At 34.8% G+C, this 15,901-nt stretch overlaps 1 protein-coding gene and 1 long non-coding RNA gene across 4 annotated transcripts in view; one reads left to right on the top strand and one right to left on the bottom strand.

The window, feature by feature from the left end:
• The window catches only part of LOC111932130 (sodium channel protein type 2 subunit alpha-like), a 69,083-nt gene that overhangs the window by 42,680 nt on the left and 10,502 nt on the right, over positions 1–15,901 (bottom strand). The window contains exons 4-12 of the mRNA XM_086896812.1: positions 10,599–10,915; positions 6,953–7,071; positions 5,990–6,079; positions 4,294–4,422; positions 3,508–3,599; positions 2,394–2,666; positions 2,031–2,094; positions 1,028–1,169; positions 691–897 (exon numbers count right to left, since the gene is read on the bottom strand). Of these exons, the coding sequence (XP_086752938.1) occupies positions 691–897; positions 1,028–1,169; positions 2,031–2,094; positions 2,394–2,666; positions 3,508–3,599; positions 4,294–4,422; positions 5,990–6,079; positions 6,953–7,071; positions 10,599–10,865 (1,383 nt within the window). The 5' untranslated portion in view covers positions 10,866–10,915. The remainder of the gene's footprint in view (positions 1–690; positions 898–1,027; positions 1,170–2,030; positions 2,095–2,393; positions 2,667–3,507; positions 3,600–4,293; positions 4,423–5,989; positions 6,080–6,952; positions 7,072–10,598; positions 10,916–15,901) is intronic.
• LOC111932142 (uncharacterized) overlaps positions 1–15,901 on the top strand; it is a 100,509-nt gene that overhangs the window by 75,653 nt on the left and 8,955 nt on the right. Inside the window, exon 4 of one of the 3 annotated variants that reach the window (XR_015288974.1) lies at positions 5,721–5,993. The exons of the other annotated variants lie outside the window; for them this stretch is intronic. This is a non-coding gene — a long non-coding RNA (uncharacterized LOC111932142). Of the gene's footprint in view, positions 1–5,720; positions 5,994–15,901 lie in introns of those variants that run through there. 3 annotated transcript variants of the gene reach the window in all.

The raw sequence follows: 15,901 nt of genomic DNA, 5'->3' as shown, positions 1-15,901 counted from the left end.
AATCTTTCACAAAAGTATCTATTAAAACGTCTTTTTCTCATAAAAATTTAAATAATTTTCTTCTCCTTTCAAAGGAAACCAAGATTACTTTAAAGGAATTCTGAAGTAATATCTTTCTTATGAATATTGTTCATCTGTTTTTGAATATTGCCTGTCTGCTCTAAGGATACATAAACTTCTGATTTACTACGGTGTCAATTAGGGATATTTCTAATTATCTTGATGGAGAGAAACCTAGAAGAACACTGATTACAATCATTCTCTCTATTTGATGAATATTTAGGGAGAATTATTAAGTACATCAAGCTTGGCAATTCTAAGTCAGATGTAAACCAGAAGTAACATCACTAGCTTTGTTCATGCTATTTATAAAATCTGTAACCTAAAAGCACCATTATTTATGACTACTTAAAGTCAGGTTTCTAGAGCACTCTTATGACAAATGTTTTACTTTTACAGTCTTTTGGTGAATGAAGTAACATTCTTTTCTGTACCATTAGCTTGTTTTCTTAACTATTTGGTTAGTTCCTGGTTTTCATTGGCCATTTCCACTTTTATAACTTGCATGGTAAACAAGACCTTTTATTTTCTGTAATTCATTGCACAATTTGTTTGTGTTCTTAATCATAAAAGGTTTTTTTCCTTGCCTCAAGAGCAAGGTTGTTCGGAAAGTCCAGCTTCCTTCATTACCTGAGCTTCTTCTTGTTGCTTCTTCAGTTGTTCCAGCATCTGCTGAAATTCTGCCTCTTTCTGCTCTGCTTCTTCCATTGTTGCTTGATTCTGTTCTTCATAGGCCATGGCAACCACAGCCAGGATCAGGTTTATCAGATAGAAAGAGCCCAGAAAAATCACCAGAACAAAGAATATCATGTATGTCTTCCCAGCAGCACGCAGTGTCTAGGGAGTAGAAAGCAAATCCATATATTATTCCACAACCTATCTATCTCAGCTCATGCAAAAATAAACCTATTTATGTAATTTTGGACATCGCCAACAGTTTATTATTTATGTCATAATAATTTCTTACCAGCTGATAGAGGTTTTCCCAGAAGTCCTGAGTCATTAGCCGAAACAGTGACAAAAAAGCCCAGCTGAAGGTGTCAAAACTTGTGTAGCCATAGTTGGGGTTTCTGCCAGCTTTCACACATATATATCCTTCTGGGCATTGCCTATGTGAAAACCAAATAGGAGGCACTTAGTCGTAGTTTTTATTCCCTTCTAGAAAATATGTATTATCTTTTGAAAGAATGTGCATTATTTTTCATCCGCAAATTCATAGATTACAATTAAATTAATTCATAAAAAAAAATCACAAGAATTTAACTAATAACATAGTAAATGAAAGATACATCCACTCACTGGTTGAGATGACCTAAATATTAAAATTCTCCACAATTACATTTTGCAAATAGAATCTTTTTTCCAAAGTAATTGTTTCCTGGCAGAAATAACTACTGAAATGCTGTTAAGTTTGCAGACAGAATAAATAATATTAAAAGGTAAATCCAATTGTAGTATTAGGGATTTCCCACATATTGCTGATATATATATATATTTAGTAAATCTCTTCACTGCTGCCAGTCAATCCAAGTTCAGCTAACAATTCTAGCCTTATAATTTGGCACATGTAAATGACAGAATTCACCAGAACTGAAAGGGTTAGGCTTGAAAAAACAGACACGGTCTTGAACTATGAAGTCACTGATGCTTTCTTAATATTTTCCATGTTCTCTTTCTTACTTTTAACTTCTGTTTCTGCCTACTTTCTTCAATCAGTAAATCACCAAATGAGATTTTAAAAATTTCAGATCTCATCAATAAAACCAACTTCATTTTCCAATCAAGCAGGAAAAAGGCTATTAATTAGTATTTTGTTTAGCCAGAGTGTAAAACATTTTGACTCCAGTAAGAAATTCTCACTTAGTTGCAAAATTCCTTAAGTTCTGTAACCCTGCTAAATATGGAGTTGTAACAAAATCTTATGTTCCTTTTCTACAGAGCATAATAGAGAACTTTTGAAAGGGTCTTACCCTGCATCAGAGCTATTACCACAAAGTAGGGCATCTCTTTGTCCTTCCAAAATGTAAAAATGAGCTGTGTAGAAAGCATTGGAAATACATATGAATAGATTACATAAACCTGAAAGTTCTACAAAGTAAAAGAAACATAAATTATGTTAAAATGTAGTGGCTAGTTACTAATCACTTTGTAGCTTGTTTAGGAACCTTTCTGGTTCTTGTATTTTTTACTGTATGTATTTAATCTTTGTAAATCAGTGACTGTAAGCAGTTCTACATAAGGCAGAAATATAAACCCCTCAATGTTCTTTGGTCATAAATAATTACATATTTTAGCCACAAATATATTAAAATAGTTATACCAGACATTCTTACTTTCATCCTCAATGTAATCCTTCCAGTTAAACGTGCTCACTGTCATGTTAACAAATGTACCATTTTCATTCATTGTGCTGTTAAAGTAGGAAATAATGTTTATCTCAAAAGTAGAATTGTCTGGAGGCCACTGCAGGCATTTATTCCTCAGGTTGCCCATGAACAGCTGCAGCCCTATCAGTGCAAATACACTCAGACAAAACACAGTCAGGATCATCACATCCGAGAGCTTCTTCACAGACTGAATCAGGGCTCCCACTATAGTCTTCAGGCCTGCAAAGGGAAAAGATCCATGGAAATATCAAAGAGTATCTTTGCCCTTCCCATATAATTAAGAGGCCATGCAGACACTTAAAAAAGGGTTTTTGTCCTTGAAAGGTAAAGCTTCATGAGCAGCCTCAGAGCTTGTGAAGATGAATGAAAGAAAAAGATTCCTTTTTATGAGTATGAAATGTACATATATTCCAATAAATTGAACATATAATATTCTCAGGCAGGAAACTTTATCAATCATGCTTTCCTAGTACAGCTTTGATTGCATTTCCTAATTTTTCTCTGCACTAAATATTCTGCCAATAATTCAGTTTCCAGTTAATTCTAAACATGACTTCACAACAGTGTGAAGCATCATGAGATAGAATTGCTAGTAATTTTGAATGAAAAAAAAAATTATTTGCATTTGATAAATTTTCCTGTGCATTATTTTTTTCCTCTTTGCTATCTTCTTTTGTTGTTACTTGCTTATTTTTAAGACTAATGTCAATTTTAAGTTGTAAAAAAAAGGAAAAATTTCAAAACCAAGAAAGCCATAGCACTAAGCTTTTGTAATGTAGAGGCAATTTGTCACAATAAAATGCAGAAAAACAAAGCAAAATAACCCATAGGCTTTATATTCTATGTTTCATGCAAGACTGTTAAACTCAAAGGCTGATTTTGCAAAACAAAAGAAGCTAATGCTGAAAAGGCAAAGAATCATAAACTATGTTAATGATCCATGCCTTTTTATTAATTTAATTTTTTTTGGCAACATGAGCAGCAAACAGCAGGACTTATGCTCAGAGGAAGTGAATTCAATGGAACGAAAGTCAGCCTCGGTGTTTAACCTCGCTCTCACCTGGAATGACTGATATTGTTTTCAAAGCTCGGAGAACTCTGAATGTTCTCAACGCTGAGACATTGCCCAGGTCCACAAACTCTGTCACATATCTGTAATAGGGGAGTTCACACACAAACACAATGACAGCACACAAATAACAGTTGGAGATACGAGGGGCCTAACACCTTACACCAACTACTTCTTACCTGGAATTACAGAAATAGTTTTCAAAGCTCTCAATACTCTGAAAGTTCGAAGAGCTGAAACATTGCCTAGGTTTACAAATTCTGTTACATACCTGTAGGATTAAATCACAGTTATTCAGAATTGAGGCAGAGCTTATACTAATTACGTGGGTCTTCAAAACCTCTGTGGCAATACTAGCAATCATTCTTCAAAATTTACCTGTCTCTTCAGTACATTTCACTTTAATAATTGTTTTCATCAATTTTGCTTAAATGTCATTGAAGTGAAACTCACTGATTTGTATTGGAACATCTAGTTAAACTAATTAGCTTGTAATGGGACAGTAACATGAAGTCAAAGGGATGGCTTCATTTCTGGTGAGCAGAAAAATGTAGGACATGAAATTAGTGTCCTTCAGCAGTAATTACACTATGGCTGACACTCCATTTTGGCTTCTGCCATATTTTTCTTTGATTTATGAATACTTAAATGTGTGATACAGTGTCTAAACTTCAAAGGTTGCAAAAATTAAATATGTTTAAATAAATGCATTTATTATATTAATATTTACCACTAATTTCATGCCCTAAAAGCTTAAAAAGTTCTTGGACCACTTACGCCATTAAAATGACACTGAAGTCAAGCCAGTTCCATGGGTCTCGCAGAAAAGTAAAACCTTCCAAGCAGAAGCCCCTTGCAAGAATTTTGATAAGTGATTCAAAGGTATAAATTCCAGTGAAAGTGTACCTGAAAATCATCAGAGAAGGAATAATGGATTTTTACACACTTACAGACAGTTCCATTCTTTAGCAAAGATGACTTAGAAGAAAAAGTATTTAGAGGTGAAAGGAGTAAATTATTAACTTCATTTGCCCTAAATATTGTAGTTCCTGTTCAGCCCTTGTTGAAATTTGAACCTGATATATATGCTACTCATTTTCTAAAAGGTTAATTTAATCTCACTTCTTGCGCTTACAAATAATTTCTGACTCTAGGATTTATGGATACATTTTAGACCTTGATATTTATATGTACATTCTTTAGTACTCACAGGGTTGCCTCTTTGCTTGCATTCATAAATCAGGTAAATGTCTAAGTGTTACAAAAACTGAAGAATTGGTCTTTTATGTCTAAATCAGTTCTGGATAATAACTATACTAATGCCTGTATTACATGTTTATTTCATACATAATCATCAAATATAAGAAAGAAAGCCCAGACTGTAATTCTCAAAGATAGGGAGCATGATTACCGGCTTACCTGGTGTGGGAACAGCCATTCATTTAACAACATAGAATAGTTATAAGCAGCATAATGCAGACACTTCCTGAGACCCACATGGATCTCTGGTGGACCTCCAGAAAAAAGGAACTCTGCCTACAGACACTACTGCTCTCCTTTCAGACTCTCAACAACTCTAACAAGCCATCGTCACTGTTAACTGGGAATGGGTTAATGGTAGCTGTTTCTAAACAGAGCTCAGTGTAAGGTTCATTAAAGCAGAGAAATAAATAAATAAATATCAGCAATGGCTTTTTGAGAAAAGGAGGGAATGAAGGAAGCAGAAAGTGATCAGAAGCAGGTTTTTCATGAGTAGTATAATTTCAAATAAAAACATAAAGGGCTTTGAGTAACATGACCTAGTGGAAGGTGTCCATGCATGTCAGGGGGTGGGAACTGGATGAGCTTGAAGACCCCTTCCAACCCAAACCATTTTATGATTCTACAGCTTTCTGAGAAAAACATGGATCTGTATTTTGTTAAAGAATAAACATGCATTTTTAACCATTAACAAGAGAAATACTCCTTATTTAGGTCAGCTCTTTGTTACTCTTTCATAGGTAAGTCCCTTTCCACTGCAGTTTGAGTTTCTTGTGGTTTGCAGGTTGTTTGTCCTTGTTGTGGCAGGCACTTACGAGGTCAAATAAATAAGGCACGATAAAAGACCCACTGTGATGAGATCATGGATACTCAAGAAAGGTATGGCAACCATTTTACATGCACAGTTTTACATGCTCATCTGTAACTCCTTGTCTGATTTACAGCTCAGAATATTCAAGGACAAGAGCTCCTGTTTGTGCTATACAGCAGAAGTTCAGGTATTCCTCAGGCATAACTTTTACAAACAAGGTGTTACTCTTATATCATTTAAGTTATTCAGGAGAAAATGGGAAAGATATTGATGATCTCATGGAATCTGATTCTTCCTCACTCTGGACAAGCCCATTCTGGCATTCACATTTTTATAAATGCTTCTTGTTAGGAGTCACACAAAAACAAAGACATATAAATAAAGTAAAAATGTTTAACTTACTCTACATTCTTTGTCCAGTCTGGAGGGTTACTCATGGTCATAAATACACAGTTGGTCAAAATAGTGCACATTATAAGCATGCTGAATAATGTAGGTTAGAGTTAAGGCACATAAGTCAAAAAAGTAGGACAGCTTTGTAACACTGAAATAACTTAAAAATGTTGTGTTTACAAATGTGAACAAACAACATGACACTCTAATCAAAGCCTAAAAAAAAAGCTTTGCACATAATTTTATATATTTTAAATGGTGTGCCATCTGGGATATTATGGTGCACTTTTGTAAAAAAAGGCAATACTTTTGTAATTATGGCAGGTTTATGTTTTAAATTAAGTTTAAATATATCTTTAACTGTAAATCATGAAATGACTACCCAAATGTAATTATTGTTTTAATACAGGTGGATCGTTCTAGAAGATCTCTAGTGCATGGTTCTTCAGGCTCAAGTTTTTCTTTGAACATGATTGAAATATATTTGAAAACACTCTCCTTTATCCCAAATCTTTTATAGGACACCTATCCCAATGCTGAAAACACAATGCTGAAAAAGCTGCTCTTTACCCATGCTCTTTTGTCCTTGCTAAGTGAGTCTAGTTCATGAATAGTACTACTGGTCTTGGTAAAAGTGTGACCTTAGATATGTTCAAGTGCAATGGTTTGTTACTAATGTGGCCTTAGCTGCAGGGCTTAGTATGGGATCAGGTCTCCTTTTAGATATAAAGCCTGATATTTAAACTCTGACAGATTTAGGTGGCTCAGTAGAGAATTCTCTCAGCAGGGATGAAGATCATACTGCAATTCACATGTGATATTGCTCCTTTTTCAAAGTGTGAGCAACATATATTTATTTAGCATAGTTCACTCCCATAGACACAATTTGTATATCCACATGAAAAGTATTATTTCAGTCATTAAGTATTTTTAAATAGCAGCACTTAAATCAACATTAAGCAAAAAGGATATGAATGTACCAAAATCTTGATAGCAATTTTTCTGATGGGATTAAAAGGAGTTAAAATATACAAGGCAGATGTGGCACTGAATCGGAAAATTGCTTTTCCCTTATTCAATACTATGAAAGTCTGCAAAAAAGAAACACAAAATTAAAATACAGTGTTGAATACATATATATCTTCACCTCCTACTAAATTTTTCCATTCTCCACCTGAGAGGTACAAGTTCCATTCTACCGTATACCTGTGGTAGGAAAATAACTGATTTCTATTAATACAATGGTGTAAGCCTTCCACAGCCAATTCTCCAATTTGCCAAATTTGCCAGCATGTGGACTGAATTATGATATTAATAAAATTGGTGAAAATTACAAAAAACAATGGCAGTTTATCAATAAAAGCAAAATGCAGGATTTTGCCAATAAAATATTTCAATTTTATTTCTTATGAAGTCTTTGATTAAAGTGAGAGCTTCAAATTTATCAAATACATTCCACCTTGTGAGCAAACACAAAAAAAACAAAATAGCAAAAGGACAATTCTAAATGCCAGTTTGTATTTGGAGCAAACACTTGACAGAATTATATGCACCATATATATAGTGACAAGGAGAAATTGTCATTACAAAATCAACCACAATTTAAAAATAATTTTGCTTTCATTTTCTGTTTTAAATACTACCAATAGCAGTTATATGCCTCTTCTAAAATATATATCTGTGAAAAAAATAAAATTATTAATATATTGCCAGCTAACATAATTCTCAGCAATGTGAGGCAAACATACACCAGAATTTGACATCCTATCACAACAAATATTTTATAAAAAAATATTGCTGGTTTACTTGTTAACAATATGCTCTTACTTTCCCTATATGTGAGTAGAAAATTTAGCTAGTGATTATCCTTTAAAATTTGGTCTGATAAACCTATGGTTTGTGTTCAGTTTATTATGTTTCTGTGGGCAGTCATTGCCTAAGTGTATTTGTCTGTGAATGAGGTTTACTTGCATTTTTGGTGCTGCTTGAAATTTCTTCAGGACATAACTATTCTTCATTCCTCTTGCTCTTTGTCGATGGTAATGGCTCTGCTTTGTGTTAACATAATAGACTCTTTGTTACACTCTCTGCAGAGCTATATAGTATCACTGTTCTCCATGTTGATTTCCATTCTCTGTAAAAACTTGGCTGTGATCAGAAAAATTCTGCCCTCTCCATGGCCTTTACTGCCTATTTGGACAGTCATCCAAGGCAGGGAAAGCAAACCTCTCCACGGTGGGTAAAGGAGTGTTGCAGGTGCCTGTTCACAGAATAACATCAAGCTAACACTGAGGGTGGCAGGGAATGGACACACACTCCTTGGGATTTCTCCCTGCCCTACAGTCCTTCACCCAGCTGGAAATGCTAGAAAGATGTTGCCTGTCCCAAGGTCACTGCTGCAGCTGAGCCTGAAGACAGACTAAATTCACATATGATTTCCTCTGCGCTGACAAGTCAATGATTAAGGGTAGTTTCTGCTATACACCAGAGGAGGGATGACTAATTCTAGTCCATGATTTAAGATGTCCATTTGTTTTGCACTGAGCATAATTATACTGCTAGGTAATATAAACACAGATGTCATCTGTGACTAAAGATCCTACAGTTTACTAATTGCTCTCATATACCAAGAAATCCATCATTAATGTGAGCTTTTACACTTTTGTTCCAAAAAATCTGACTACTTTTTCTAATCAATGGAGGTTAGAAACAATATTTCAGAACTTCTCAGGCTTTCTGAAACTTCACTTATTCAGAAAACTTTATCCCTGAACTTATTTATGCAACTTTATTCCTGAAGTTTTGGAGCTAGACCACAAAAGGGCTTAGTACTGACAATTATATTGTAAGAAAGAACTTGCATGGAACAGTATGGAACCCAATCCATATAAATTTAAATAACTCTTGGCAATGCTACTTCTTTGAGCTTTAATTTCTTTACATTTCCCTAATGATATACATACTTTTATTATCTACAGCATTGTTGATTTATTTTTGGCAGCTGTTAGGTTATGCAATTACATAAGATTCTGCTTTATTTTCTGTTCCCATTACCAAGGCCCTAATTTTTAATCCCATTTTACAAACCAAAGACAACCACAAATTTAGCCACAAAAAGTATTGCATGATTTTTTCCTAGCAAACCACTTTACTTTGGAGTTTAAAGTATTTTATGCCTTGATTTTTTTTTTATAGTGGCTAAGCATCAAGTTTCTTCTCTTGATGGCAGCCTGGAATGCTTCAAGCCATCAATAGAGTAACTGTGTCCAGTTCTTTTCCTGTTTCAAAGAGATGGGAAAAGATAGTCCCAAGTACTTCTTCATATAACACCTTCTCCAATTTTTAATTAAGGGGTGTTATCCACCTCTTCATCTTCCTTCACTCTCCTTACCCACAACACTTTGAGGTCTATCAGAAACTGAGAGGATACCTTGATGCTGCTAAAGAAGCACAGAGAAATAAACAAGAATATAGAGGAAAACTGTCTCTTACTGTCACCTGTACTTTCACTAATCAGTGCAGGACCTAATGTACTTTACCTGTTCCCAGGCTGGACTGTTTCAGACCCTGGAGGATTTTAAAACAGTCTACAATTAATCCTAGCTACTAGTTCTTGTTTTTATCTTGTCTTTCTCCTAACTCAAATAACACCAGTCTGCTTCCAATTACATGCATCATTGCTACAAGACCAAAACCCATACACACTGCTGAAGACCCTGATTTTAAAAAAGTCAGACTTTTTACTTGAATGGATCTGTCTGAGCTACCTTTTCTATCTCCATGTCCCTGACTTGGGGATCATGTGAAAAGGAGGACTGTGTATGACTGTGCATATAAGAAGGAAAAATACATCTCTTTTAGGAGTTTGCATTCTTCACAGAGCAGAGTTTTGCTACTAATGGTCCTGTTGTGCTACAGCCCCACACATGTAACTTAGTACATTGCTTTTATTTCACAACTCTGCTCTGGTCTTTCTGTATGAAAACTCTTCAGAACACTAAAAATGTCTTTTTTTGATTCCTTCCTCAAAAATAAGCTTTTCCGTGGTCTACCAGACAGTTCTAATTGACAGCTCTCCTGTAGAGATCTATCATAGCAAACCCAAGCACCTCAAGCAATAGTTTGCATTATGGTATTTTCATATGAGCCAACATTTACAGAGTCTTTATATGCTACATATATAGAGACACATTTCATATGTATGTTTGAATATGATATATAGCTATATATAGAAACAAAGACTATGGTTACAGTTCTCTATTTCACTAACTTGAGTGGATGCTACCTTGCTATCTACAACTATTTCCATTGCAAAATCATGCTTGGAACATCTCTTTTGTCATATCCAGTCTTACTATTATATTGACATCAAGAAAAATCATTCTGTGCTCAAGTTCAGGCAAGATCAAGGAAGACACATCCTCCTTACAATGAAGTAAATAGTAAGTAACTCAACGGAACTGAAGCGGTCACAGTATGGAAGAGCATAAATCAGTTCTGTTAAATAAAAGGATGATTCTGGATATTCAGGAGATTGATAGTTCCAACCACATTTTGTGATTAAACTTTTCTAGTGTATAAAGTTATATTCTATTTTGTGCAAACATAATTCACTCACTTTTTTATTGATATAATATGGGTCCAGGTCTTCCAAAGGTTCAGATACCATTCCTGGAGGTATGTCACCATAAATAAATGGCAGTGTCTTTCCTGCCTCCAAGTCACTGTTTGGTTTTGGACCATTTTCATCATCATCATCTGTATGTTCTTGCTTGGGCTTTTTAGCTTTTTCTTCAGCAGAACGCTTTTCAATAGCTGCGAGAGAATCTCTAGTAAAATAGCGGAAGCTTTCAGGTCCAGGTGGTACCAGCAGTGCCTGTGCCATGTTTTCATCCTGCAAATTTAATTACTTTTAGCTTCTTGCATAAGAATGACCTATAAGAGAAAATTAAATAATTTAGTCAAGCTAGATTGTACCAATAGGAAAAACCCCAACATTTGGTCAGAAACTCTTTCCAGGCTTAAATAGAAATAGAAGCAGCATATTTCAAAGCTGAATGGCAGTTAAAAGCAACTGTTCAGAATTTATTTAGGTATTTTATAAATTATTTTTCAGCTTTTTCCTACTGATCCAGAAAAAGACACTATTTCTACCCACAGATACTGCTTTGCCTTGTGTCCTTGGACACTCCCAGTTAGAGCAAATTGCTGACACAAGTGTTTTAACAGTCCAGCTTTTTGCTTTTTTTTTTTAACAGCAAGTATAAGTGCATATTCTGTGAGGCACTGTTGAAAATTTTACATTCAACTGCTTAATAGATTTTATCTTTCCATATTTTCTCAAGCATCGGTGATACAACTTTCCAAACATCAATACTTTCATTAAACTAAAAGATTCTGCACGACTGTGCTGCTTAAATTACAGCAACTAAATTATGGGAGGAACAAGCATAATTCTTTCTTACTGACACTTAACTGTGGTGAAGGCTAATATTAGATACCAGAGCAGCTTAGGTTGTGTTTATTGAGCATCAGCTGTGAATCAAAACCACAGGCCTTTTAAGTAAAAGGAAACAGCATGTACAATCAAGGCTATGTGGGAAAAGATGCTGCTTCTGATTCTTTTCAAGACAAGTGCCATAGTATTATTTCAGACTGAAACTAGTCCAAAATCTAAGACTCTGGTTCTCTCTGAATGTCTTTAGTACCAGTGGTGGATGATGCTGCTTTTTCCTGCACTCTGCCTTGAACTCTCTACTGTACAGCAGGTTTCTTTATGAAGTCCTGCAGTGCATCAACTGAAAGCAGTGTTATTTTTCTCTCTTCCTAGTCCTTCTGCAGCAGGATCAGTTATTTAAAGTGATGTACTGTACAGCACAGTTGAGAAGTTTGAATAGCTGGAGGGAGAGAATGGCAAAATGAAGGCAGATATGGTTAAAGAGTGCTGCCACCAGGGAAGAAATTAAAGCCTTACTTGGTGTCTACTTTGCAAGAGTTTATGGCATGAAAAAATGCAAAAGTTTTAATTATGAGAACCAATTTCAAGAGTGAGTTTCAATGCTTAACTAATGAGCTTTAATTATGTTTTCTGTTACATGAAGCCATGTAACCTTTGCTACATGAATGTGCAACATCTGTATCCTGGAGATGCCACATCTAAATTTGAGACATAATACTCTGCTCATTTGCACTCGTTCAATAGTCCTTCTGCTAAAGCTTCTTGTCTGTCTCAAGCAGTTTGTAGAAATAGATACATGCAGAGACACACAAAATGCTACATGTGAAGGCAGAAGGGGATGTTAAAAAGTGCTTGAAAAACCTAGACTAAGAAAAAGGAGGAAAGAAATGAAACAGCATACTCCTCAGATTCCTAAATCTGAGTACTCACTTTCCTAAATCTGAATAACCAATCCAATGGCACAGTAAAGACTCGTGCTCCTGTACCACCTCAAGTCTGTCTCTGGAGTGGGTTCACAGCACAGCATCAGTGTGTATGATCAGCACTGAGGTCACTGAAATAATTTAGTCAGTAGATCATAGGACCAAGTGGAGAAGTAATACAAGAGCAGAACAAGGATACCTGACCATAAATTCATAATTAAAACACATTGTACTGTAGACACAAAGAAGAAAATTTCTCTCAAGGAGTATCCTGGAGAACTATGAGTTAATGTAATGTGCAGAATGACAGAGACCTTGGAGTGGCTGGAGACACAGATGAAGTATAAAAGGAAAAATAAATTATAAAGTCAGCCAGAGTCTCCAGCAGGCAACCTTATCACAGGCTTCTATGCTGAAATTTCTGCTACTAATTTTTTCTTTGTTCAAGATGATGCCTTTGCTAATCCCTTTTTTTAATTAATGTAACTCCCAATTACAAAGATCCTAAACTCAAACTTGTCCCTTCTTTTTAGAATTAAAAGCATACTCATTTTCTGGATACAGCCCTTTGATTACTACTTTTGCTCATGCAGGATTAATGAACTAAGAAGATGTCTGAGGTTTCTCTTTGGTCTTTCTGAATAATTCATTTCTTTATTCCCCATTTTACAGGTCTGTGATTCAACTTGTCACCCTAGGTGCCTTTTCTATGAAACTAGTCTCAAAAGATGCATCTAAATCAAGTCATCGGCATGTCTGCCTTGTCTTTATAGTTCAGTGCATTTATTTAGGTTGCTTTTCATCCATTAACAGTTACAGCTATGAATGCTATAACAAAATGAATTGTCTTCACTTAAAAGATATGTATTTGTATTGCTAGAAATCCACAAAGGAGCCAATGACTTACTGGTGAAAGAATTGGCAGACTTAAGGATTCACTGTATTTCTCAGGGAAAAAAACATGCCCTAAAAAAGTTTTCTTGACAAGTTGGAAACATTACTTGAGACCTGCCTCCATTACTGTCTAGTGCAATTATATCTTGTCTTTGCTGTTGCTATTACACAAGAAGGTTTTTCCTATACTAAATATGCCCCAAGCATTTTCATTTAGCTTACAAAGCTTAACAGAATAACACAGAAATATGTATCTGATTACTGTTGCTATACATGCCTTAATTTAATAGATCAATGAAACAAAAGTTTTGTTGCTGCCTGTACTGAGCCCTGAACAAGCTCTTAGCAATCCTTGAATCATGAACAACTCATTTGTTAGTAATAGCTTTCCTCTTCTTCCTTCACTGGTTTTAAAATCGCTTGTTATCTGATCACTAAACTGCCAGGATATGAATGATATTAGGCAGAATTCAGACATTCTGTATATCTAATAGTTCGGAATAATTGTCATTGAAAACAGTCTTTAAAGAAAAAGTCTCAAAATTACATGTGGTCCAGGCCCCTCTGTACCTTCTGCTGCTCAGCAGAGAGAGTTTCACGTATTTGAAATAAAATTCTAGCCTATATATCATATATGTAATGCTCTATAATTTAATTCATTGCATTAGAAAATGAAGTTCCCATTTATTAAAGACATGCTTTTGCCATTTAGTTATAATTGAGCATTGCATTTTTTAAATCCTTCTCCAGTTTTACTTCAGTCCCTACCTTTAAAGAGTAAGACTGAGCAACAGTATCTATATGTTTTTAATTTTACACATATTTCAGCTAGTTATCTAATGTCCACAGATAACTTGTTAAATTTTATTTTTAATATAATAATCTTCTCATCATTTACAGAAGATGAGTCTGAAAGTAAGTAAAATATCTTCGCTAACAATGTCAAATTAATTTTCCTGTATCTCTGAAAAAGCCAGAAGAAGTGGCCTGAAGGTATCTATTTTTATGATATCTTAAATAGGGCAAATGGTAAAAGTGAAAGTACCAGCGTAAGTACCAGGTAGTACTGGCTGCTAAAACCTTGAAAAAGCTGACTACTGAGATTTTCATTCCATTAGAACTGAAACACTTGATTAGGGTTGAAGTAAGTATGCAGATAGCAAAGGGAATATGTGAAATGACCAGCTATCCTAATTTTCTTATGCTAATCTTTTATTTGAGAAGCTGTATCTTGGAACAAGTATGCTCCCCTATGCCAAACCCTGCAACAACCTCTGAGATGCTAAAGCCTGGATTAAAAACTTCCCTTTAAATTGCTAGTGTTAATAAGACCAGCTGCTTCAATGGAAGTAAAACTATTTGTCCAAATCAAAAGAATGGTTCTCCCACAGCGGAACAGACAGAAACAACAGGGTGGCACCACCTCAGCATTAGCTAGAGATTACTCTCTGCAGGTCAGAAATAAAAAGTGCAGCTCTTCTGTGCTGATATCAGAAAAATACCTCAATTCAAGCTCTTACTGTCCCTACGAGGAAAGAGATACAAAGAACATATCCTGGGACAGTCTGAAAAAATGAGTCATCCTAGCTCCTGCTCTTAGTGTTTGGGAAGCTGCTTTGCAAAATTCAGATATTGGTTTTCTGAAAGAGAAGGTAAGTTACATTTAAGTTACTGTGCTTCGATCAAATTCCAAATCAGGAAATGCTGCCTTCAATTTGTTCTAGAAAGAAAAGGATTTGTAAGTATTAGTTTCTTGTGAAGAACTAAAACGAAATATTTTTATTGACAGTTCTCATGGCTTTTATGCACAGAGAATAATTTCATGAAGTGTGGTCTGAAATATATATTTTTTAAGTTACAGATCATTATCTTTTCAATCTTTTAAACTGACATTTACCATTGTTTGCCATTTATCCTGGCATATTTACCCTATTTTTTACTCCTTTAAAATATTCTAGTAAAAAAGCAGAATTACAAAAAGATCAAAAGAGACTCAAAATGTCACTGCTGTAGTTCACAGTGGTAAATGCAATGCAATGCAGATTTTTTTGAGATATCTAAAGAGACATTCAGTTAAAATTGTCCTTTGGTCCTAAGGCAAGGAATGCATGAAAGTTGGTTTCATAAAAACAGGTATTTCAAGGAAAGGAGTGATTTTCTCAAAGGTGAAAACAGCCTCCAAAACTTAGCACCTGGTCAGAACCTGACTCTTTAAACTGCAATCTAGTAATTTAAACTTTGACAATTTGTTATTATTGGTCCCCCCTGATTAATACATAGGATTTATTTTCCTTTTTTCCACTAAATTTAACATTTACTATTGATACATTGTGTCCTTTTTTAAGACTATAATTTATCTGTAACAATGACTGTACTTCTGTTTTGTATTTTGCCTGTATTTGTACAGTCAACCTCAGTAGCCTATAGGCATTAGTGTTACATAACAATTCAAAATAAAAATAATGAAATCACCACCAGGTGTTTATTAATAAAATTAATAAATCCCGGAAGATGAAAATACTTATATTTATATACAACTTATATACAACTAATAAGGACTTGTCACAGAAATAATATTCCTTAATATAAACTTGCTTTAAAATGATTTAGAATACAGTGATTTAAAATAAGTGGCTGAATGTGAAC

Source organism: Cyanistes caeruleus, chromosome 7 (genome assembly GCF_971803275.1).
Source record: "Cyanistes caeruleus chromosome 7, bCyaCae1.hap1.1, whole genome shotgun sequence".
Taxonomy (NCBI): Eukaryota; Metazoa; Chordata; class Aves; order Passeriformes; family Paridae; genus Cyanistes; species Cyanistes caeruleus.
Note: the sequence above shows the minus strand (reverse complement) of the source record. Positions and strands in the feature narration are given on the sequence as shown.